This window comes from Pieris napi, chromosome 3 (genome assembly GCF_905475465.1).
Source record: "Pieris napi chromosome 3, ilPieNapi1.2, whole genome shotgun sequence".
Taxonomy (NCBI): Eukaryota; Metazoa; Arthropoda; class Insecta; order Lepidoptera; family Pieridae; genus Pieris; species Pieris napi.
This window is the reverse complement of record NC_062236.1, coordinates 13041116-13064626: the sequence shown is the minus strand read 5'-3', so window position 1 is coordinate 13064626 and position 23511 is coordinate 13041116. Positions and strand designations below refer to the sequence as shown.

At 32.7% G+C, this 23511-nt stretch overlaps 2 protein-coding genes across 2 annotated transcripts; both read right to left on the bottom strand.

Annotated features, from left to right (window-relative positions):
* Positions 1 to 6667: 6667 nt before the first annotated feature.
* LOC125063820 (chymotrypsin-2-like) lies at positions 6668 to 11112 on the bottom strand. The gene is made up of 5 exons (XM_047670465.1): positions 10940 to 11112; positions 10563 to 10740; positions 9012 to 9258; positions 8468 to 8626; positions 6668 to 6852 (listed from the first exon to the last, which is right to left on the bottom strand). Exons 1-5 carry the CDS (start codon positions 10986 to 10988, stop codon positions 6706 to 6708), a joined length of 780 nt encoding a protein of 259 aa, XP_047526421.1. The 5' UTR covers positions 10989 to 11112; the 3' UTR covers positions 6668 to 6705.
* A 6286-nt stretch (positions 11113 to 17398) lies between these two features.
* On the bottom strand, positions 17399 to 20102 carry LOC125063825 (chymotrypsin-1-like). Its single transcript, XM_047670474.1, has 5 exons — positions 19970 to 20102; positions 19403 to 19565; positions 18752 to 19001; positions 17949 to 18104; positions 17399 to 17655 (listed from the first exon to the last, which is right to left on the bottom strand). The coding sequence occupies exons 1-5, from the start codon at positions 20016 to 20018 to the stop codon at positions 17515 to 17517; spliced, it is 759 nt and encodes a 252-aa protein (XP_047526430.1). The 5' UTR covers positions 20019 to 20102; the 3' UTR covers positions 17399 to 17514.
* Positions 20103 to 23511: the final 3409 nt, after the last annotated feature.

The following is a 23511-nucleotide window of genomic DNA, read 5'->3' as shown; positions in this document are numbered from 1 at the left end:
TAATTTATGTGGTAGAATACAATATTTATTTATTGCGCTATCGTACACAAACATGACAATTTATATTACATTAAATACGCCGCGCCAGCTGTCTACTCTCCATCCGTCTTATGAAACCTACACAAAATAATTAAAATTTGTATTAAATATTTTTTATTCGCGTCAGTCTCCAAATCGTTTATAATAAAGCTTTAGATGTTTCGAAAAAATAAACCTTAATGTATTGACTTCAATTTCACGTCTTCCGAATTTGTCCTAACGCGAGTTTAACATTTTTTACCCAATCCAAAAAGTGTACAGCGCCGCTAAAGAAGTTTCCACTCCAATAAAAAAAAATAACTCTCTTCATAGTAGCTTATCATTTTAAAAATTAAGTTAAATTTTATTTAATAATTATACATTATTTTGGCTTTAACCTTTTTTCTATCGTTATTTACGACTTCTGGGAGAGGAAGGATTCTGATAGAGTTTAGTTAATATAATAGTTTTAGAATAAAGCTAAATAGTAATATGTTTGTACTGTATGTAATAGGAATATGTTATCCCTTAGATAATTTCCATATTTTTTAGTTAATAGTTAAATGATTTTTTATTTTAAATCTGTGTTGACTTATCAGAATCTAGAACTAAGTATATATTACGTACATATACCTACACAAGATTGACGATTTGTGTATTTCAATTTCCATTCGAAGTATTTTTTATAGATATGTAATAAAACTAAAATCTAGTGCCTCAACTAAATCTCAATAGATTTAAACAAAAGTCAGTAGAGTATGTATCAGATAATCTACAGCAACAGTTCCCCATTACTCGACTTTATCTATAACAACATAATCTACCCGAAAGTAAAAATAAAATATTCTCAAAATTTCAATCAATTTCCTAAAAAGTGTCAAAACACATCACAATAATTATAATATACCTATAATACTTCACCTTGACCCAAAATCGTATTTAAAATTGAAATTACCTCTAAAGCTTTTCAACAAACAGCGTCCGAATATGCAGGTCACAAAATCTACAAGCACATTATAAACAAAACGCAATAATTTTAAAAACGGACAGTTAGATTTCCGCGGAGTTTCGAACTTGAAGGTTGTATTTTAGGTGCGGGTGCGAGACGTGCACCCTGTTCCTCGTCTTAAAAGCATCTGATGGATTATAAAGCCCGGCCATATAATCAACAGTCACCCATAAAGGGTACGCAACAAGTTCAAGATACAGGAAGCATTTTACAGCTTTTCACGATATTATATGAGCGAGGTAATTCATCTCTTATTTTCTCTATCTATATCTCTATCTATTATTTTCAATGAACAAGTGAAGTTCTATTTTTCACCTCAAATTATATAATCTTCATAGTATATTGAGTAGCTGAATTTTAATTACTATATAATATTCGATGTTACAATATAGTAATTTAAAAGTACAAATACGACGGAAGAGCAGCTTTTTGAACTAATTCATAAATAATGAGTATTATCATATTATTCCTGAGACCATAAACATTACGATCTAGCCTAACTTAAGACTAATAGGTAATTTAAGTCAAACCTTATTTACTAAAAAATATATTAAACATTAGAAAATATCCAATAACACTACTTATCGTACAGTCTCTATTTAGGAGGACACTCTGTTCTTTTGTTCTATTTTTTCACATACCACTGTTTTATACTAACACTAATTTACTAATTCTAATGGTTTTGTCCTTTCCAATATTCTCACTAGGCCCGTGGTGTCAAGAAGTTGAATAGCATTGACGTTCACGCGATAGTGAAGCCTTTGTTCGTGGGCTACTAAAATCTGCATTCGTAAAAACTTTGAACGATGAGAAAAAACACACTATTTTGTGACGGTAAGCCTCGAGACTTGATCCAAAGATCCTTTGTCAATACTATGTGTGTAAATTTATCTTTATTAAAGCTATATATTTTCTATTTTATTTCGAATTTTGTAAGTCAAGATGCAAAACATGCATCATAATTATTTTCATTACTGATAATATTCTAACATAATCTAATACATAAAATTCTCGTGTCACAATGTTCGTTCCCATACTCCTCCGAAACGGCTCGACCGATTCTTTAGATTTTTTTTTTCATCGTCAGTAAGTCTGAGAATCGGACAACATCTATTTTTCATCCTTCTTATTGATAAGGGTACCCCCTAAATTTTTAATTATAGACAAAACTTTTTGTTTTTATGATACAGCATACAAAAATACATATAACCCTTAATTGTCACCCCTCTACGATCAAGCCCTATTTTTTTTGTAGATAGTTATTTTTATAGAACAAAAAAAAAATGTTTTCTAGAAATAATATAATATATATGGCAAAACAACGTTTGCCGGGTCAGCTAGTTTCTTTATAAAAAAGTTTACACCCGTGGTTTCACCAGCAACATGGACATACAATAGTCACTTAGGACGTGACGTAGGAATACGCGTATAGTTCGTTAGTTAGAGACTATTATTTTGTCGCGAAGTTATTAATAAGATAAAGTTATTGAAATTTAATTAAATCAATTTTGCTTACTTGAATAAGGATTTAATAAAAAACCTTCTCAAAAATGTTTTTAGAACAATGATTAATTGATTACAATATTATGAGGATAAATAAATATTTTTCGACACTGACAACAAACAGATGAGATTTGAATTAGTCATTTGCTGAGTACAGACAAAACAATATCAGTAAATACAATTAATATTGAAACCTGGATGCAATCCAGGTTATGTAATTACCATTCAGCCTCAGATTTATGAATATTAAAATGGAAAAGTTGAATCATTGCATCTATAGTGGTACAAATAAAAACTTACTTATGGTTCCACATAGTGATGGTGCGCGGAAAATTAAAAAAACGCTCAGCTGTGAAAAAATATTTAGTTGTGATTAGTTTATTATTTTCAAAATATAATATGATCTTCGTATTGTTTTATTTAATGGACATTTTATACTGCTCCAACCGAAAGTACTTGCGAAAGAAAAAAGATTCTTCCCAAGATTGGTACGCGAAGCCATTGAAATCAAAAAACACCCCAATTTCAAAAGAGAAGACGGCATAAAATTGTCAAACACCTAGGATCCAATAATATCCAAATTAAAATCTCAAGATAAGCAATACAGATAATACAACTTTTTCTACAGCTGTGATACTTTTCGACATTCAACACCTTGTCTTCAGTCACCGTGACCACGCACGCTGTAAAGACGAGAAACGTTGGTTAAATTTAAAATTATGAAAAATAATTGTAAATACATAACTTCAATCCGGTAAAAAATTGTTTTATTATCAAATGAAAGAATGCTTTTAACTCCCTAGATCTTGGGATTTACGTAAAAAAGTTCTAGATATTCCTTACAGGTTTTGTGTGCATGTACCTATTTAAATTAAATTGAGTTTGAATTGGATAAAAGAGATTTGATATTAGGTACTAATATTGATAAGGCGTTTCGCGTTCGTTCGCCTGCATACAGAGTCTAGTTAAGTAACGTGGTTGCACACAGTCAATGACTACCTGGAAGATAAAAATGCTTGGCAATAGTTCTAATTATGTATGAATATGTGTGTAATGGTGAATGTGGTAAATCACAGAACAGATTTTTTTTTTTTTTTTACTTATGTAACTTTAATGACGTTGTGGTTTATGACATTTTCCTTTGAATAATTGTAATGTAAAGGGAGGGCAAAACTAGCTGAGTTTCTTGCCCGTTCTTCTCAGAACAAGGCCTCCTGGTAGTTTTGCGAACGGATGGCGTAGTCCTGCTCTTTCGTGAATTTTGTAAACGTTGTTGACATTCATAAGCATGCTCTAAGAAGCATCTAAATTGAATAAACGTATTTTGATTTGATTTGATTTGATTTGATTTGATGCATGTATTTTTCTTTACAATTAAGTACCTGACAATTAAAGTTTTTATTTTGTATTTTTGAATCTGGTGAAAATAAATCTATTTAGATGTTGATGTTTGAAAGACTCGTAAGAGTACCCCTTAGGGCGTTTAAGTTTATATTTCAAGGCCTGTTTGGCATTAGCGCAAAAATCACCGATTTCTCTGACTATGCTTTGTGCGAATGTTTTACATTAAATTTACCACTCATCCTTTAGTGTTCCCAGCAATTGCGCTCAGAAAGAGACTTCTACTTCAAGTTGATGGATGTTTATAAGAGCTTGTTGCCATAATAACGCCATTATTGTGAAGTTGATATTTTGCAATATTTATATTTTTTAATATAAAGTTCACGTACCTAGTGGTTTATTAGCTGCAATAATATTGACAGCAGTGTTAATCTAAGCGTGTATAAACGAAATTGCTCGAAAATAATCTTAACTTTAAAAAATATATCGTTTTTATTTAATAACGTACGCGACCTCGGACCTAGGATAGGCATTGATATGACGAATAAGTAAAACCCCATATTTTATAAACTCACTCACGCGCAGTTGAAATACTGATCGTCGTTAAATCTGCCGGTTGCCAAGTCACGTGCCACTACCAACAGGTTGGTAACCCACGTTTCAGAAAAATATTACTGAAACAAATATCAATAGAGAACATTTCTTTTAGAATGTGAAAGTTCAGGGAAGCCTAGTAAAGTTTCAAAAGGATATTTTATGTTTTAATTTGGGTTTCGTGACTTCTCTTGCGCAAACTCAGCAGAAATTTTCATAGAATTCAAAGAATAAAGCATATTTTCAATAAACAAACTTCAGAGAAATTAATGGTTTCTTTTAATAAGTTTACCGTTGGTTCCAAAGTTTCGTCATTAGTTGTCATGCATTAAATTTCGTAGTAACATTTTATAATGTAAGATAATTATGATATATTTTGTCTCATTAAAAGAGGCACTTTTAATTTAACAATTAGGAGTTCCATTAGATTTAGGATTCAATTTGTATGATACTTCAAAGAAATACTCAATGTTCTCTAGATTTATTTATAAGTTAAATAGTATTAAGGAAATAAAATATTTTGAATAAATATTAATTTTTCTATTAAACTTATTATTGAGTTTGTAAAAGATTCCTCAATGCAAAGTTTAAAAGTGCCAAAAGGGTAAAGTAGTAGTTTTGCGTGCGACTATTAACCCTGAGGTCGTACGTTCAAATCCCGGCATCTACAATTTTTTCTTTCTATACAATTAATCCTGCTCGGATGGAGAAGGTAATTGTTGAAAGGACTGGTATGTGATGGCATGGCAATCGACGACATTACTCAGTCGCAAAAGTAGGTATGACTTTGCCATAAGAAATAAATATATTAAAGAAACGGATGCAAACTAATATCTTTTAGGGTTGTTACGCCACTGGACTATTATTATCATCCAAAAGGATGTGTGTGATTTATAATATAAATCATAATAAAAGCGTTTTGATTAGGTGTCACAACATTTATTTAGGCGCTAGACGGAACAACACTTCATTTCAGTCTGCATACAAACTTAATCTTCGTAAGTTATCACTTGACTAAGTTACAATCTATACTACTGCTCCATCACAAAACTTGCTTCGGCAAAATTCGTTTGTTCAAGGATGAGCACTTCAGACCATTAATTATATCGAGAGATTTACCACAAGATTTCAAATGAATCAAAAACTGATAAAAATGTTTTTATCTTGAAGTTCAGTAAGGACCATTGGTCTGTAGAACAACTTAGTGAAACAACTTAAACACAGAGGGCACTTTTCTAAAATGTTTGATTCAATAACGGAATTGATTAACGCTCTCTCTTTAGTTTTACTTTGAAATATTAAGAATTAATTGCCGATAAAATGCAGTTTTCTTTAATTTTTATCTTTTTGTCAAATGTACATAATATATGTTTTCTGTTTCATATATTTTGTTTATCACTGTAATCAGTTTTGACTTCGTATATTGTCTAAGTGTTTTGTCAATAAATATATAAATAAAGAATTATATATCACTTTGAGATATTTCAAATGTTAGATTCAACTTTGTGGCAATAAATGGCGTTAGTATTGTGATGAGCCAAAATCACAAATATTAAATTAATATTTGTCAACGGTCTGTCGCTGACGATTATTGTCAAACATTCAAAATCACAAGTTATATGTAATAATAATAGTACATATAATATGATTTTATGATTAAACACACAAGTGAACTTAGCGATATTTGTGTACCGGTAGCAGGTAACCTTTTAATTTCCGTTCCGTTTTTTCTGTGTTAGTACGAGAAGGAAACTACTTCACAAAACATACGAACGATGACAATACTTCCATGGAGTCTCTTCCTGGGATTCTGATGCCGAAAATAGCCTAACTCCTTCCTCATCTTCTCTAGAAATACATGATATCGAAACAAATTTACTTTCGCCACAAGCTGCACGTCTACCCCTACACCATCGCCAGTTACTGAAATAGTATAATAGCAAAATCACGAATCTTCGACACCACAGTTGCTTAAAGAGGTACAAATGAATGATTATCTGCTATAATTCATTCGTTTTCTGATGTCAATTCTATAATGTAATATTAAAGAAAATTTAAATTATAAATGTATATTTTCTTATTTCATGAATCGAAATATTTCCTTTCGAAGAGATTGCTTAGTTAATGTAAGGGGTGTAATGCCACTGGACAATTGTTATTAGTATTGGAAGACAATAGCATTTTGAGTTAAATAAACTTCAATTATAACGTAAATTTTTATTTACACAACAAAACTATAACTATTCATTTGAAATGTAATTATTTATCCATTTCACGTAACTGTATACTCTTGTTAAAACATCAGGTCTTCCTTTAGCACAAGGAACACCCCAAGAGACGATGCCAATTTGTACACCATCACTAATGAGGGGTCCACCAGAGTCTCCCTGCAGAAGAAACCTCGATTAAAGTAAGAGCGTCGCTGTCATAGATATTAGTATTGCCAGTAAATAAAAATTAACCATTATAAGGGGAATAATTTCGTGAAGGAAGTCATGCTGGCTAACTTAATAATTTATTGAAATGTCTTAATAAAACAATGTATACTAGTATCTAGAAAATACAGTTCTAGGCTTAAATAAATGTAACACAAACTTAGAAATAACTGATATGATAGGTTTGTTACATGTACTATTTATATAATATCTTGTAAGCATTAAGATATCTAGCAATCAGAACCGTTCGGTAATGAAAACTTTGCCAAGCTTTTTATAATGCAAGGATAAAAATAAATACATTTTATTTGGATTTTTATTAGATGTTGATAAATAGTTGTATTTTTAATAGCTGGTAACTGACAATATCAGTCTGACATTTCAAAATGGCGACGGTGGTAACACCGAGCAAGAAAAGTATGTGGCACTGTAAAGTGTATAGTGCTTTTCATGAAAGAAGTCCCGCGGCGATTTTTGGAACTAAATTTGACAGGTCGGCAATGTTGTCATTCGTCGATGTTATCTAGTTCGTTTGTTGTGGTAGATTTTTGTGAATTTTTAACTAGCTTAGTGCATTTTAAAGATTGATTACAATGCCAAAAGTTGTAAAAAGTTCGGCTCGAGAAATGATATTAAAGGTGAAAGAGTTTTGTGAAGCGGAACATAAGAATCAAGGTGTTTTAATACCACTAAACAAAGTTCGGAAGAGAGTTACCGCCATAACAGGTACTTTTTAGAGTTGCCATTTAATAATTTTTTGCTGTATTGATGGGACTTTTATGATATAAATTCGTTTTTGCGACAAAATTTAACAAATACATAACGTGATGAAACTAGGTAACTTAAATTAAAACATATATTACATATTACATAAGCATTATAAACTTAAAGTTATTATTTTTTTTAATTGTTCATAATTTAATTGCAGGTGTGTCAGAGAAAACTGTAACAAGAATTACAAACGAAGGTATTGTAACAACAGCGGCGTGTACTTCGAAAAAAATTGTAACCCAACAATTATGCAATAAAACTCTGAATAAAAAATTGTATTGCTTTTCTTTACCCTATTTTCTCATCTTTTCCCTGTAAGTAGATAGAACACCGCTAATATAAGTACATAAAAATATACTTTTTACATAACATAAATATTGTTTCGTCGAAGTATGCAGAAAATAATATTATTTGATAAATTACATCTGCTAAATGTATATAAAATAGGTAAATTTTTTACTCATAAATGGCAACATTACGGCATGCGATTGCAGCGCAGCGTCTGGGGGACTTCTTTCATGAAAAGCACTATACCTACAAACATTTATGTCGGCACGCTATGGCTATTAGCGCTGTACCTTTACTCTGTAGCCCTCAATAACGAAACCAACAATAAAGTAAAAAATACTGGCATAAAGTTAAAACTATTTCCATAATATAAAAAAAAAAGTAAAAATTGACAAAATTCAATTCAACCTTGTTTTAGAAACATACGAAGTTAGTTAGCTAATTCTATGCATAGATGGCGCAATTAATAATTTTAAATCACTTTTTTTACTGAGAGGTCATTACTTACTTGACACGAGCCCATTCCTTCCTTATTTAATGTGCAAAGTTGTTTGTCAATGATTGGAAGAAATTTCTCAGATACGTTATCAAGCCTGTTATTGCACTCTTCCACAGATATTGTAGTTAAATTATAGACCACTTGAAGGTTTTCAGGAAATGTCTGTGACTGAAATCATTCAACAAATACTGACATTGGTTTGGAGTTTTAGGAGTTTTGTGTTAAATATTTATTTTAATTGTTTTAGTGAGTTCTCTCATCAGTGAAAAATATATGTGTAGTGTATAAGAGAGTAATCCGTTTAAACGTCTCCCAACATCCAGGAGTACAACATTCGCCACTTCTAAAATTTAAGATAAATTAAATTACGCATTTTTTATAATAAACCATATCTTATAAGAATACGTTTTGTTTGATCGATCTGTAACCGGAATTCCATTTCATTGCTTTGACTAACCACAATCAATTGAAACGTATCGTCATTTCGATACCTTTAAAAATATTATACACTCTTTGTTCAAATTAAAATATAAATTACAAAACTTATACGCACATCAGTCTTACCCCATCCCGTAAGTTTGCACATTACTCCAGGGCCTATATTACTCGTTGGTAGCTTTATTGGTTGAATGTTAGTATCAAACTCTATAGAACTAAAGATCTTTAGAAGTGAGATGTCATTCTTCAATGTATTTGCATTGAAATTCTCGTGAATGACGATGGAATGTACGCCGTACCAGTTCCCACCAGAAGTGCGTTTGTTTGTGCCAACCCTTACAAAGATATTGTGTGTTGGGACTCTAAAAAAACAAAATACTCTATGTGACATTTTAAATTATTACACTATGGTAAATTAAGTGTTGTCAATCAGTGAGAAAACTGAATGCTTTATATTCAAATATAAAGTATTTACAATAATTTAACCCAGGTAAGTAGTAATAATAATAGTAAAAATATATTATTAAAAGGAGTCCCTTTAGGCAACGTTCCGAAGATACTGGCAGCGTTCCGCCTTACGTATCTATATATATGTATTTCGGGTCTAAGCATATTGCTACGCGGACTATGAATAGTCCATACACATTTCAATAAAACTTCTTAAACGGATATGAACGCGAATTTATTTGCATAACTCGAAGTTGAAGATTAGCAAGAGGGATATAGGGGTTTGACAAATAATATTTGATATTGGCAACATTTCAATAGACTATTTCATCTTATGATTATAATAAAAAGATATTGCCAACTAATTACATTTTTTGTTAACTATTGAAATGTGCGATTTAAACGCCATCATGCACAAATTATGTCTGATATAAATTAAAGATATAAATTATGTCTATATATATATCTCATCATGCACAAAGATAAACTGGAGTAAGGAAAAGACAATATTAGTCACGCCACTATTCTCAAATGTGATTCTTATATAAAGTCAGGAAACAGAAAATTTCGTTATTGAAGACGCTAAATCAAACATTAATAACAAAAAACAAAAGTATTCGATGCCATTAGTCCCTTAAACAAATATGGCAATGGGCATATAGAAAAATGCACAGATGAACTTTTAAGACTCTAGCGAAATTACCAAGGGGAAGGAGGAGAAGAGGGTGCCCCAAAAAAGGCAGAAGAAATAGAAGCGTTAACAGAAAGCGAATGGAGAAAGAAACATGGAAATTTGGAAAAAGCCGGCGTTTACCCGTAAAGGGGTTTCGATTATTATTCAAAAATTCAATCAATGATCAAAACAAAGCTGTATATTATACTTTTGTAAAGATTGAAATTAAACAGGCTTTATTATTATTATCAATCAAACATTGTCGAAGATCATATCTCGAGTATGGGAGGTCAAAAAATCTACTTAACGCTGAGCGATGCTAGAATAGTCTGCCAACACAAGATAGCCCACGAAATATATTTGAGCACATTTCATACGGTTTTATTCCATATATCAAAGGTAATTTATTTTTACCTAAGCCCGCTTAAGCCTCTCTAAACAGCCCTCAAAGTTCGATAAGCCATTCTATTAAAAGGGCCTAGTTATACAACTTTTAAGGCAAGTTCCCAGTTCCTTTTACTAAAATAATTCAGTTTTATTTGTTACCCGAAGGTGCAATGACCAGCGCTTAAAATCCAGTTCTGAGTTAATATGGAGCCACCACAGACATGCACGCGTCCCTGGCCGCGAATAAAACGTCTGAGCGATGCTATAAAGGGTGCAGAGCCTTCAGCTGCGTCCTCCCCACCAATTACGCGGGAATCCAGGTCATTATTTGTTTCTCCTTTAGAAAGAGGTCATCTATTAATAATTATTTTTCCGACGACGAGATATGACGAACCCTTCTGTGGTGCAAAAACCCGTTGCCGAGGTGATTTCTCTAACTCTGCGCTCTATTACTTCACATTTTTAAATAATCAACGAAGTGTATCCAGGATATAAAAATAAATTAAACACACAAAATACACAATTTTAATACATACCTCTCGCCTCCCATAGCAAAAATAAAAATATAACTAGTGCTTTAAACATGGCCTGACAGTGAAGTATTATCTATTTAGAAAGTTGAAACGTATTAAAATATTATTTTAAATTACTTGTCCACAAGGGCCAACAAAAGATACGATTTCTATTTGAAATATGTTTGGTTAAAAAGTAACTAACATTTCCTATATATATCTACACACAAAAACAACGATCAGATCTGTTCTGAAATATGCATAACAAACTCCATTTCACGTTAATACAAAACAAATTTACTTTTTATTACAAACCAAATCAATTTGTTTTCTTATTTTATAATTTAACCATAGAATAAGAAAAATGCTTCTACGTAATTACTTTTTAAAAAAGCAATTTTGTCCTTTATGTAAATTACAATATTGTATTAGAAAGTTTAATTAAAATAAGATTATTTAAATGACAAATATATTTCTCGCACACATTATTTAGTGTCTGCACGTGCCTGCACACACACACACAAACAATGCGTGTGTGTTCATTACAATTAATGATATAGGTATTACTAAAAGGCTTCTAATGTAAATCAGTTACCCGGATTTCGAAGTCTCCGAGGTCTCTATTTGTCTAAACAAAAATGTAAGACAATCGATTTAGCGCCTTAAATGAATGAGCGTACCTAATGAAACTACTAATATACGTATTAAAATAATTCACGCCGTTGTTCTTGATTCCATACGAACTATCGGATGTATTCGGCCATAACTGTTATTATTAATATATTAAAACTACCGCTTTTATCCATTATCATTTCAAACATAAGTATTATTTGTGTTTATTAGTAGTACCTATCTATTATATTGACTTATATAATATATGACAGATTGTATTGACAAATATTAGGAGTAAAAGAACGAAATTATTGATAATAGCTAAATGCATTTTATGATTTGCTACATTCATAGTATAATTCGCTTAGTCTTAGTATATAATATGTACTCTTTTATATTTAAAAAAATTAAATTGAGAACGCAGCTACTCCCTTTTCATTACTTCCCCATATAGGGGGGAAACCAACTTACGGACCATATTATGCAGTTACCGCATGGAAATAATATAGTCTAAAATAATTTATATGACATCTTATCAAACTTATTTTACGACTTTTTCCGAACTATATATGTATTATCTGATTGCGGTAAAAGGTGCTCACTATTAGCTAGAAAATAGGTTGCTAAAGAAAATTAAAATAATTTAGAGAAAAGTACGTTTTCATGATTTAGATCCGAAATATGTAATTTAGACGTTAGATTTATTTTTGTATCATCCTTGGTGGTCTTTGTTAATAATAATAATAATATAGCCTTTAAATTCCGAAACTCTGTCACTTTATATATCTGAACTTTAATATATTTTCACTCCAGTATATCTCGGAGTTCGGTTTGCCTCTTGGCAAAGGCCTCCTCTAACCCTTTCCACTGTTCTCTATCTTTTGCGACTCTTCTCCAGTTGTAGCCTGCTGTTAGTTTCAGTTCGTCCTCCCATCTCTTGCGTGGTCGACCTCTTCTTCGTTTTCCATCTCTAGGGTACCATTCCGTCACTATTTTGCTCCATTTTTCATGAGAGCTCCGTAGCATATGACCCGTCCATCTCCATTTCATTTGGTCAATCTTAGTGAGAATGTCTGTCACACCTGTTCTAGCTCTTATGTCTGCGTTTATTTGTTTATCTAATTTTCTTATGCTCAGCTTGCTTCTTTCCATGGCTCTTTGGCAGTGTGATAGCATATCCCTGTGCTGGTTAGATAGTGCCCAAGTTTCGCAGCCATAGGTAAGGCAGGGTAGGATACATGTGTTAAAGACTTTTCTCTTTATTTTCTTGCTGAAATCTGTTGTTTTCATGATCTCCCTCAGTGACCAATATCTTTTCCATCCATTAGCTATTCTTCTTTTGATCTCTTTGGTGGTTATATCAGTTAGAGAGATAATTTGCCCCAGATAAATGTACTCTTCAACATATTCTAGAGGTTGATTATTAAGTTTTATTTCGTATGGGATTGAATTTGATAGTAGCTTTGTTTTGCTTGTGTTCATTTCCAGGCCTACTTTCTCACTTTCGTTGTTTAAGTCTTGTATCATTTCTTCAAGTTTATGAGGGTTCTCTTCGAACAATACAATGTCGTCTGCAAATCGAAGATGATGTAGTTTTCTCCCATCTATATTTAGTCCAAATTCATTCCATTCTAGTTTTCGGAATATGTTTTCAAGCACAGCAGAAAATAGCTTTGGAGATAATGGGTCCCCTTGTCTGACACCTCTTTCGATTTTAAATGTCTTTCCGAGTGTTTCCATTTGTATTCTTGCATTGCAGTTAGCATATATTTGTTTTATGATGTTTATATAGGCCCCGGATACTCCTTGGTTTTCTAAGCTTTCCCATATCACTTCATGTTTGATGCTGTCAAAAGCTTTGGTGTAATCTATAAAAGCCATATACACTGTTTTGTTATATTCACTGTATTTTTCTATGATTTGTTTGACTGTGTGTATATGATCTATCGTTGCGAAGTTTTTCCTAAATCCAGCCTGTTCCATTGGTTGGCTCTCGTCTAATGTGGTGCTTAATCGATCTAATAATATCTTGGAGAAAACCTTATATATGTTTGACATCAGGCTTATTGGTCTATAGTTGGATAAGTCTTCCTTTGAGCCTTTTTTGTATATAAGAATTATGTGCGAGGTTTGCCATTGTTCAGGAATCTGTTCTGATGTTAGGATGTCGTTGAAGATTTTCGTCAGAATGGGCACCAGTTCTTTTAGGGTTCCTTTCAGTAATCCGTTCGTGATCTTGTCTGGACCTGGTGCCTTATCTGACTTTTGGCTTAATATAGCTTTCCTGACTTCACTTTGTAATATATCTGGTTCTAAGTTTGGAGGGTATATGGTCGTTTTGTAGTTGTTGCACTGTTCGTTTCCTGCGATAGCTGGGTTGGAGTATAGATTTCTGTAAAAATCTGATGCTGTCTTTACTATACTTTTGCGGTTCGTGATGTTAATTGGATTTCTTTTGAGATTAGGTACCCAAGGAGTCGCTTCACGAAGTTCTTTAAAAGCTTTTTTAGTTCCGCCTGATTCAATTATGTGTTTTTCGAGTGTTTGTATTCTCCTTGTTTTCCTGTCCTTGCGTATGCCCTTCCTTATTCCCTTACTTATTTCGGCTATTTCTCTCAGATTCTGTTTGCCGTTTTTGTTCGCAATTAGACTTTTTCTTTTATTTATAAGCTGCATGGTAGAATCACTCAAAATAAATTTTTGTTTCTTATCTTTTCTAGTATTAGCATAGCGAAGTTGATTTTGAAATCTGGTGTATTTGTTTCTTATGTCAAGTCCTTCTGTTACTTCGATTTCTCTGGTCTGAGTTGCTAGTGGGTATGATGTTGTTTCGTTAGTTTCCGCGATATGGGTTCTGCTATGCAAGTTAATGTGCTTTCTACGGATCTTAGGATGCGTCATTTTGAGCAATGTTTAACCATGCGATGGTTAGTATTGAAATTTAACCTAGAAATGACTGTGGTGTCTGTAAATAGTAAATAAATATAATCTATTTCATTTCTGTACTTTCCACCAGGGGAGACCCATGTCCACTTGTTGTTTTTATTCTTCTTGAAGATGCTGTTCATAATTGTAAGATTATGTTCTAGAAGGAGATCTATTGATCGTTGGCCATTGATACTTCTTTTTCCGTAGCCGAATTCTCCCAATATGTATTCGTCATCGTTTTGTCTAGCGCCTACTTGGGCATTGAAATCCCCCATCAGGATAATAATATTGTTAGAGTAGTCATATATGATTTGAGATAGTGAATTATAAAAGGATGTATGTTCTAGTTCATCAGCTTGTTCAGTTGGTGCGTAGACTTGGATGATTGACCATATTTTTTTGAAGCTGGGTATTTTTAAATGCAGTATGGCTATTCTTTCCGTCATACCGATGAAATCTTCTATGGAGTTTTTTAAGTGGGTTTTAACTAAAAAACCAACTCCTCTTTGGCCTCCGATTTCGCCTTTATGGAACATTATATAATCTTCATGTTCTTCGATTGAATTTCCTGGTGTGCGCACTTCACTTAGTCCCAATACGTCCCATTTAAGGTCTTTAAGCGCAACTTCAAGCTCAGATAGTGATTCAGGAGTTCTTAAAGTCCTAGTATTAAGCTTTGCTATATATATATATTATGTTTTTTTGTTAAAGGGTGGTGGTCTGGTCTTCCCGCGGCGACCAACCGTGGTGGGAAGGCTTCTTGATTAGGTTGTTTTAGAATGTGTTTCTTCCATATTTGTTTTGCTTTTCCGGTTTTACTTGTTGTTGTTTTTGTTTTGATAGGTTGCTCGCGTATGTTTGTTAGTTTTTTGAAATGTCGGAGGTCGAAAACGATCTATCTCTTCCTATATATTGTGGTATGTTTGGTTGTAATTTTTCTTTTTGTCCTACATATGGTGGTCTTTGTTAGTAGTAGGTTATTAATTACTCAACAAATAATATAATGTAATAATATAGTGTATAATTATCACATAACATTAATAATGTTTAATAAAGTTTTTAAAACTCTTATAGCGACTGTAAAATAATAAAAAAAGGGCTTAATAAGTTAGAGCAACTCACAATAAATTCTATTTAAAATTTCAGTTTCCACTTCTTAGCAATAGATGGCGTTAGTATTGTGATGATCTAAAATCACAAATATGAAATTAATATCTGTCAATTGTCTATCGCTGTCTGATGACAAACAGTCAAAACGTCAAGTTACCTACGACTGGGTCATAAACATCACTAGGTTTCCAAACATCCATGTACTTTTATCCATATTACAAGTGCACAATTAACGTGTAACGTGTATTTAACCAAATAAACGCAACTTTCAGCTGTGTAATAGTTTAGTTTAGTATAAATTTTTAAAACCAATCAGAAAATGGTCCTTATTTTCTATTCTTAATATCATTAAATATAGATATATGTTTTTAAACACAAGGAACAAGCGGAAGTAAGTGGCGAATACTTGGCCAGTTCTCGCCCTCTCTACGACCTAGATTTGAGAATTTTAAAGTAAATTTAAATCACGCATTACAAATAAGAATAATTACATTTATATTTTTGTATTGATACAATCTGTTACTTTAACTTCTTTTCATCGGTTTGGTGACACATCAGTAGCCAGGGCTTTTGACCCGGCAAGTCAATGGTTGACCTGATTGAAAAACCTCCCTTTAGGTTGTGGGAACAACTTAGGTTTTCCTCTGAAGTTTGAAATTATTTAATTAGTAATTAAATATAAATTGAATTGTAATTTGTTTTTAAATTAAAAGAAATATACATAATTAAAATGTTATCGAAGAAATTTATTAGCAATATTAATTACAAGCTGAAACCTAAATTATTTCGATAACATTATACAATTTAATAAATATATCATTATTTTCTCTTCATTCTTATTTTAATTTTTTGATAATCGAATCAGTTTGAATATAATGATAACGATATGGTGCTGAAAGGGGGGGGGGGGTCACATTATTTTAGCCCTCACTGTAACCACGGATAAACAAAAGAAAGGAGCCTAACCTCCGATTTCTGTGTAAAAGCCACGCCCATTTCTTTACGGCGTACAGAAATAGTCCATTGGTGCAGACCGGGGTTCGAACCTACACCCTCAAGGATGTGATGCAAGCTTAAGCCTAATCCTGCTTGTGGATTTAAGTGAATACTAAATCTATTTTGTACATAATTTCGTCGCATGTTTGCTGATAGCAAAATAGAGCCAAAGTAATTAAAATAATAAAAAAAACGACCTCGCTTCTGTGTTTTTTTCGATTGCGATTCTATGTACGCTGGTGAAGGTATTTGAAATGTGTGTTAAAAAAGAAAGTGTACTAAATTAAAAATCACTTTATTTGACGCAAAATCAATTATATTTTGTACTTACATTCTAAAGGCTATAAACATACATACAACTCATATAGTTGAGTTATACTATTAATTTTGTTTAACCTCGTACATAAAATAATTCTATGAACACTAGATGTTTATTCGGGTTATATGTTTATTGTTTATTAAACAAAATAAGGGTAGAATCTAAATAAGTTGTTGCAATTGGTTAGACGGTAGTAAATGTGAACTTCGACAAAGATTTTTAATTCTTGTGGATGAGAAACTTGAATGAGACTATGAGATTGTACGTTCGAGACAAGTCCAGTGTCGACGAGCTCCCATTCCCTGCTTGATATCGCAGCTCAATAGTTTTCTCGACTCCTAGAGAAACAGCGACCCTTTCGCGTATGGTAGTAAAATACTGTGATTTAAATAGGATTTTGAGAAGATTAATATATATAGCAAAAGGTTTACTGGGAATTGTATAAAAATAACTTTTAATGTTATAATGTTTAATAGTTTTATATTATTTAATTACATTTTGGTATATGTATGTTTAGTAATCGATTAATAAACAGCGCAATAGCCGTGCCAAGAATATAACTGCACAACACTTGCTTCATTAATTATGATAATGCTATAGTGCTTGAAACTTTGGTATGGAAATATGATTTAATTTATTGTATATGCTCATTAATCCAGTCATAGTATGCTGGTACATATACGAATACATCTGGAAAGCCACGAGCACACGGTATTCCCCAGGATACTATGCCCACTTGTTTTCCATTCCTGACTAGAGGTCCGCCAGAGTCACCCTGAAATGTTTTAAATACAGTATTCGAACACCTTAACGATTTAATAATAGTATGCCATATATAACTACGATTATGGCATTATTAAAACGTAATAATACAGTATGTTTCTTCGATGAATTTTATTTAACAATAAGGTAACCTTGGGTGTTAGAGATGCTGGTTTACACACAACATTTACCTACATAGCATGTGTTAATTTGCTCATAGAACGAAAAAAAACACTTCATCTTCGTGAGTGCGTGGCCAGTCTCAATAAAGATAGGCTGTAGCCCGCATTATACCAGTCTACTTACGTTACATGCGCCTTCTGATTCTCTATTCAATGTGCACATTTGGGTTTTTTCAATAGGTGTAAGATCTCTTGTCTGTGCCAGTTTCTCTGAGCATCGCCTATTACTCAATACCGTTACATTTAACACTTGAAGATTGTCCGGTACTGTTCTTTGGTTCTGAAAAATATGTTATTCACTATAAAACCTTTTGGTTCATGCTTTTTTGCGTTTTTTGGAAGACTCGGTTTGCTCACTAACGCGGCGTATGTTTTCATGCAACCAATCGTACACCTTTTATTAAAAAATTAAGAATTGGAAACTTAAGTTTGCTACGTATATAAGACAAATTCCAAAAAAATACTAATAGTCTTTATTTTTAACACACAAAAAAATTCAACATTTACAATCTTCTCTAATCTAATCAGTAATAATGATAATTAAAACTTAGTTTCAGAATATTAAAAACAAAACTATAATAATTTCCTTAAATATCTTTTCAGAAATTAATGTGAAGTTATAAAGTAGTAATAAACATAAAAAGAAAATACAACAAATTTAAAAAGTTTGGTCCCTGTGGCAGTGTACCTTTAACGCTGGCAGCATTTCCTCGCTGTATTGCGAGACTTATTCTTTGAGCCAGGAAAGTGCCAGCTCTGGGGTCATCGGTACTATCTACTAGGCGCCAACTTAAATTTTTAATTAGCGTCTGTGCACTTGAACCCCACGGCCCAAGAGGCTCTACTCCAAAGAGAACAAAATCGAAGTTGGAGGAAAGACTCTTATATTTTTAAACATTTGTTTTGTATATATTTATATGTACTTACATCTGTGAATCCCCACCCTGTCAATACACACCTAGATCCAGGTCTAATTTTAGGTCTCGAAGCTAACCTTATCGGTTTTACCCTATCATTGAAGTTAAATTCGCCTTTTATTTGACACAGTGATATGTCATTCTGGAGACGCTCAGCTACAAAATTCTCGTGAATTATAATTTTATTTATCTCATAATGATCTCCTCCAGATGAAAGTTTGTTTGTTCCTACCACTGCGGCTATCTGGTCTGATTCTAGGCTACAATTATAAAGAAAAAAATGTGCGTCAACGAGTAAATATTTTCAAGCATCTCGATAACACTGGAATTTTAGAAAAATATTACTTAATTTCGTAAATAGAAATACAGCCATTTATTATTGTTTCAGAAAACTTCTCGCTTCATATAACGGCAAATTACAGGCAATTAACTTAAATGAATGAAAACAAAACCAGCTGGGTCCACTTTTAAACTTTTATCATTAGAGGCGTTTATTGTCTTTGTTGGAACTTTGATTAAAAATTCAATTATTTGACAACATTTAACGTATAACCTAGATTAGGTAATAGGTAATTGGTAATAAACAGATAATAAGCTCTCAATGGAGATAGCTGTTATCTCGATGTACCCATCCAAGAATATTTGTCCTATGCCTACGTACCCATTGGTACAATGTGCGGCGGTGAGAATCCAATTTTCGCTTATAATAGAGCCCGCACAGAAGTGATCTTCTGATCCGTCGGTGCTCCTTAATGACACTTGGTATGGAGCCAATGAGTCGGAGGCATCCTTACCGCCTACAATTCTCGATTCCTGCGCGTCACCTGTGGTAATTGTTTTAAAAAATTTCGAAATCCATTTTGAAGTATTAAAAATTCATATGTAGGTATACATATTTATAGTGGGAACTAAGGAATATATTTTTTAAATTTTAATTCCAATTAAGAAATAAAAATGAAAACAAATTTAAACTAGTTGGTCCCTGTGGCAGTCTACCTTTAACATTAAAATACGGCGGATAAACAGATCCTAAATTGAATTCCCGGAATCATTATCAATTAGGTTTGATGGCACAGTCTGAGGCAGATACTTTTTTAATACATTAATATGTTTACTTGAGATTCATTACAAGACATAATTGTCTTATACATAGTCATCAAGGTTACTTTAAATAATTACCCCAATTATTATTTCTAGATTAAAACGTCAACAAAAATTACATACATACCTTGAACAATCCATGATATGACAAACAATTTGACGATATTCAAAAACATTATTATTTAATTTCAATAATCAAATTTCAACTACCGATATGTCACACCCGATGCATTACTTTTGAGAAAGAGGACATTCAGAGTGCATATATATACATATTTATACTACATGTATCTATTATATGTTATTTCCTTCTTTATAGATCAATTGTTAGCACAATTCACGTACAGTGCTCGTAATTATGTGAAAAGGAACATTGTGAGAGAAATATATTTATATATTTTTATTCAACTTCGTTTCATTAAAAGAAAAACAAATAACATAAAAATTATAAGGGATGCAACTTACAGGCAATCCTAGTTATGAAAAATCTAAATAAGATATATTAGGGGAAAGTGCAAAAAGTGCATAACAAAATCAAAAATTACCAAACCAACCTACTCTAAAATACAAAGCAGCCTAATTCACAACTTAATGGCGGAGATCATAAACAAATTGCCTAAAAAACATGAGCTGTGAGATGGAATTTCGTAAGAAGTTTTTTAGTTAGAAGGACCTAAGAATTTGAAATGATCTTTAAGGAGGAAGGAAGTTTGGGATTGAAAAGAATTGAGTATAAACCCCACATGGAGTACTGTTCTCACCTCTGGGTGGGAGCTCTCCAGTACCAGTTCGTTCCGCTTGACCGTATTCAACGAAGAGCGATTCGCATCGTCAACGACCAGTCACTTTCGGTGCGGCTTGATCCCTTGGCGTTGCGTAGAGATGTGGGGTCTCTCTGCATCATCTACCGCATTTACCATGGAGATGTGTTTAGAGGAATTGTTCGGTCTAATAAAGTCAGCTGAGTTTCAGAGAAAAAACCATCCGTATCACCTCGGCAATCTGTTCTGCTTCTGATGTTGTACCTCCATACATCTTGGACTGAATATGACTTTCTTAGACATCCTACGAGTGGAATTTAGTATTAACGAATTTCAAATGCATTAGTAACTTCTCCAAACCATGTAAGGTAGAAGGCACAGAAAAACCCGACCATGTTAGCAGCTTATTTCAGCCTGCGTAACTTTAGCTTTTTTTGTGTGTCTGTTTCCTAAGTATTTTTTCTTAATAGGCTAAGTTAACGCCTATCTAAGACATACAAAAGTCGGGATACAAACGCACGACGCCAAGATTGACCGTCGCGTGCCTACTTTAGAACTTTAGAAGGCAACAGGCTAACACTGGTCAGAGTCAAAAGGATGTCATATTTTTTTTAACAATAGGATACATATATTATATGCAATGAAAATAATAAATAAAACTGCTCCAAAAACAATAAGAACTGAATTGAACATTGTTTTAAGTTAATTTCCATTATAAAGAAATGTCTTGACATCATACAACGTTGGTACATTGTTAATCGGCTGATTCGTGAGATGAACCAAACAATACCTAATGTATATCTAGTCGAGTTTACAAGCCATTTGCCTACCATGTCCATCATAAGGTCTCAGTTAAAATCCGGATAAGGCCAAAAAGCTATACGTCAACTGTGACTAAAAACGTCTAAGTTATTAAACACTTCCAAAAACTTAAGTAATGCTGGAGTAGGTATTTGTCAGAGACGGAAACACATGAAAACTGATTAATAATCACTAGACCATATTATTGCATCTTTTAATATTGATGTAACCTAGTCTCTAGCACGTAGACACATGTATACAATTCTACATTTTAGGAATTAAATTGTTTCACCTAAACTAAACATACAACTTGAATGAGTTAATTTTAAAACATAAAGACGTGAAGGCCAGAATTAATGAAGACTTTCTTACTATGATTATCATTAATTGAATACACGTGTATACATGTGAATATTGTCCATATTCTACAAAAATACCGAAATACTTAAATTCGACTTGCTATATGATGTGTTCACAAGCGTTCCACCGAAAAAGAAATTAGCGTTTTTTCTCACATGTATTCGATACAAACGAAAACACTAAACACAAATCTATTTCTAAGATTTTTATATATAATGTATTTCTAAGGTAAAGAACGATCAAACATTAAAAATGAAACGTGTCTATTAATACGTAATTTGGTGTGCTTATAGGCTAGACATACACTCCAGGATCCATCTACAACTTCTAATATCGACGGCGATACCAATCCCGAAGTTTTTGCATCCAAGTTCGTGTTGACTCACAAAATTGTTCTCACATCTTGGTGGGAGCTTCCCAGTACTAGTTCCCGCACTGCGTTAATCAATAATAATAAAAAAAATCAGTGGCGCTTCAACCTTTTGAGGTACAGATATCTGATGCCCAGATAGATATATGTTATACCGACGTATCTGTTTCATGATCATTTGTAAATCTCGTATGCCTGACACACGCTGTCGACTTTTTGGGTCTAGGGCAAGACTTTTTTCCTTCACCGTTAAATGCCTATGTGCGCATTATGCAGAAAAAGTCCATTGGTGCACTGCCGAGGTACGAACCTACGACCTCAGGTATGAGATTTGCACGCTGAAGCCACTAGGCCAATACTTATGCTATAACTCTAGATAGCTCTAAATTAGCTGTATTCACTACTGCCGACCTTGGATTTTCACAATAATTAGAAACAGACGCCGACATGTTAGGTAATGCTAAGCAATTTGCATATGATATTGATAAAATAATAGCTTTTTTCAACGTCTTTAATTACTATTCTTAATTATCCATAGCTAACTTGACGAATATCCAATTATTGTAAAAACGCTTTACTTACTTTGAAAATCGCAATTGCATAATATGACTTAAAATAAATATTACCAAATTATTGAGTCAGTTATATTGATGGATATTGGTACTAGACTTTTTCCTACTTAAAAGTTTCCGCCATCATGTGTACAATCTCGGCACGTCGTATATTTCGCGCAGGGACTCCACTCCGCTAATGAATACTGTCTCCTATTTTAGCCCACTAGAGCAAGCAAGAGTCTTTGCGGGCTAAAGTATAGGTTAAGCGTAGGCAATCCACTTGAGATTTTACCAGAGATATCACCTTCTTCATAATCATGATAATAATAGTAAAGGCTTGATTCATTTTTATATCGTTAATTTATATTTCAAATGTTGTTGTATCTTTAGTCTACTTATAGATAAATATTGGTAGTAAAATGTTAGTCGTAAAGTAGTTAGTTAGAGTTAGTGGTAATCTATTCTCGAAGACGAAGCCATACTAGATCTATTTTACATTAATTTAACCCTTTATGATTCCAATTAAAAAATTTATCAGAACTTTGTAATTTAAATAATTATTATCACTAACACCTTTCAAATACAATTAAAATACTAATTGCTATGGAAAAATCCAAGAAAGTTAATTAATTTGTTCAAGTAATGTTTATCACGTGGAAAACTTTGTACATTTAAAAATCGTCGGCTGGGTTATGTATTCTAACACTATTCTAAGCAAATCCCGGCCAGTCCGCGTCATCCACGTCCTAGGCTTGGACCTGCTGCCGCCACGCTCATGCGCATTACCTACAGCTGCAGGTGATACAGGGCAAAAGGTGAACAT

What these genes read in the sequence shown, in the direction of transcription:
- LOC125063825 (XM_047670474.1), bottom strand. Translation starts at nt 20,018, where the DNA reads ATGTTTTTGAATATCGTCAAATTGTTTGTCATATCATGGATTGTTCAA. An exon ending in CATATCATGGATTGTTCAAG is followed by an intron (nt 19,566 to 19,969) that starts GTATGTATGTAA and finishes CAATTACCACAG; the next exon opens with GTGACGCGCAGGAATCGAGA. An exon ending in GCCGCACATTGTACCAATGG is followed by an intron (nt 19,002 to 19,402) that starts GTACGTAGGCAT and finishes TTATAATTGTAG; the next exon opens with CCTAGAATCAGACCAGATAG.
- LOC125063820 (XM_047670465.1), bottom strand. Translation starts at nt 10,988, where the DNA reads ATGTTTAAAGCACTAGTTATATTTTTATTTTTGCTATGGGAGGCGAGA. An exon ending in TTTGCTATGGGAGGCGAGAG is followed by an intron (nt 10,741 to 10,939) that starts GTATGTATTAAA and finishes CTCTTTCTAAAG; the next exon opens with GAGAAACAAATAATGACCTG. An exon ending in AAGGAATGGGCTCGTGTCAA is followed by an intron (nt 6,853 to 8,467) that starts GTAAGTAATGAC and finishes TTTCTTCTGCAG; the next exon opens with GGAGACTCTGGTGGACCCCT.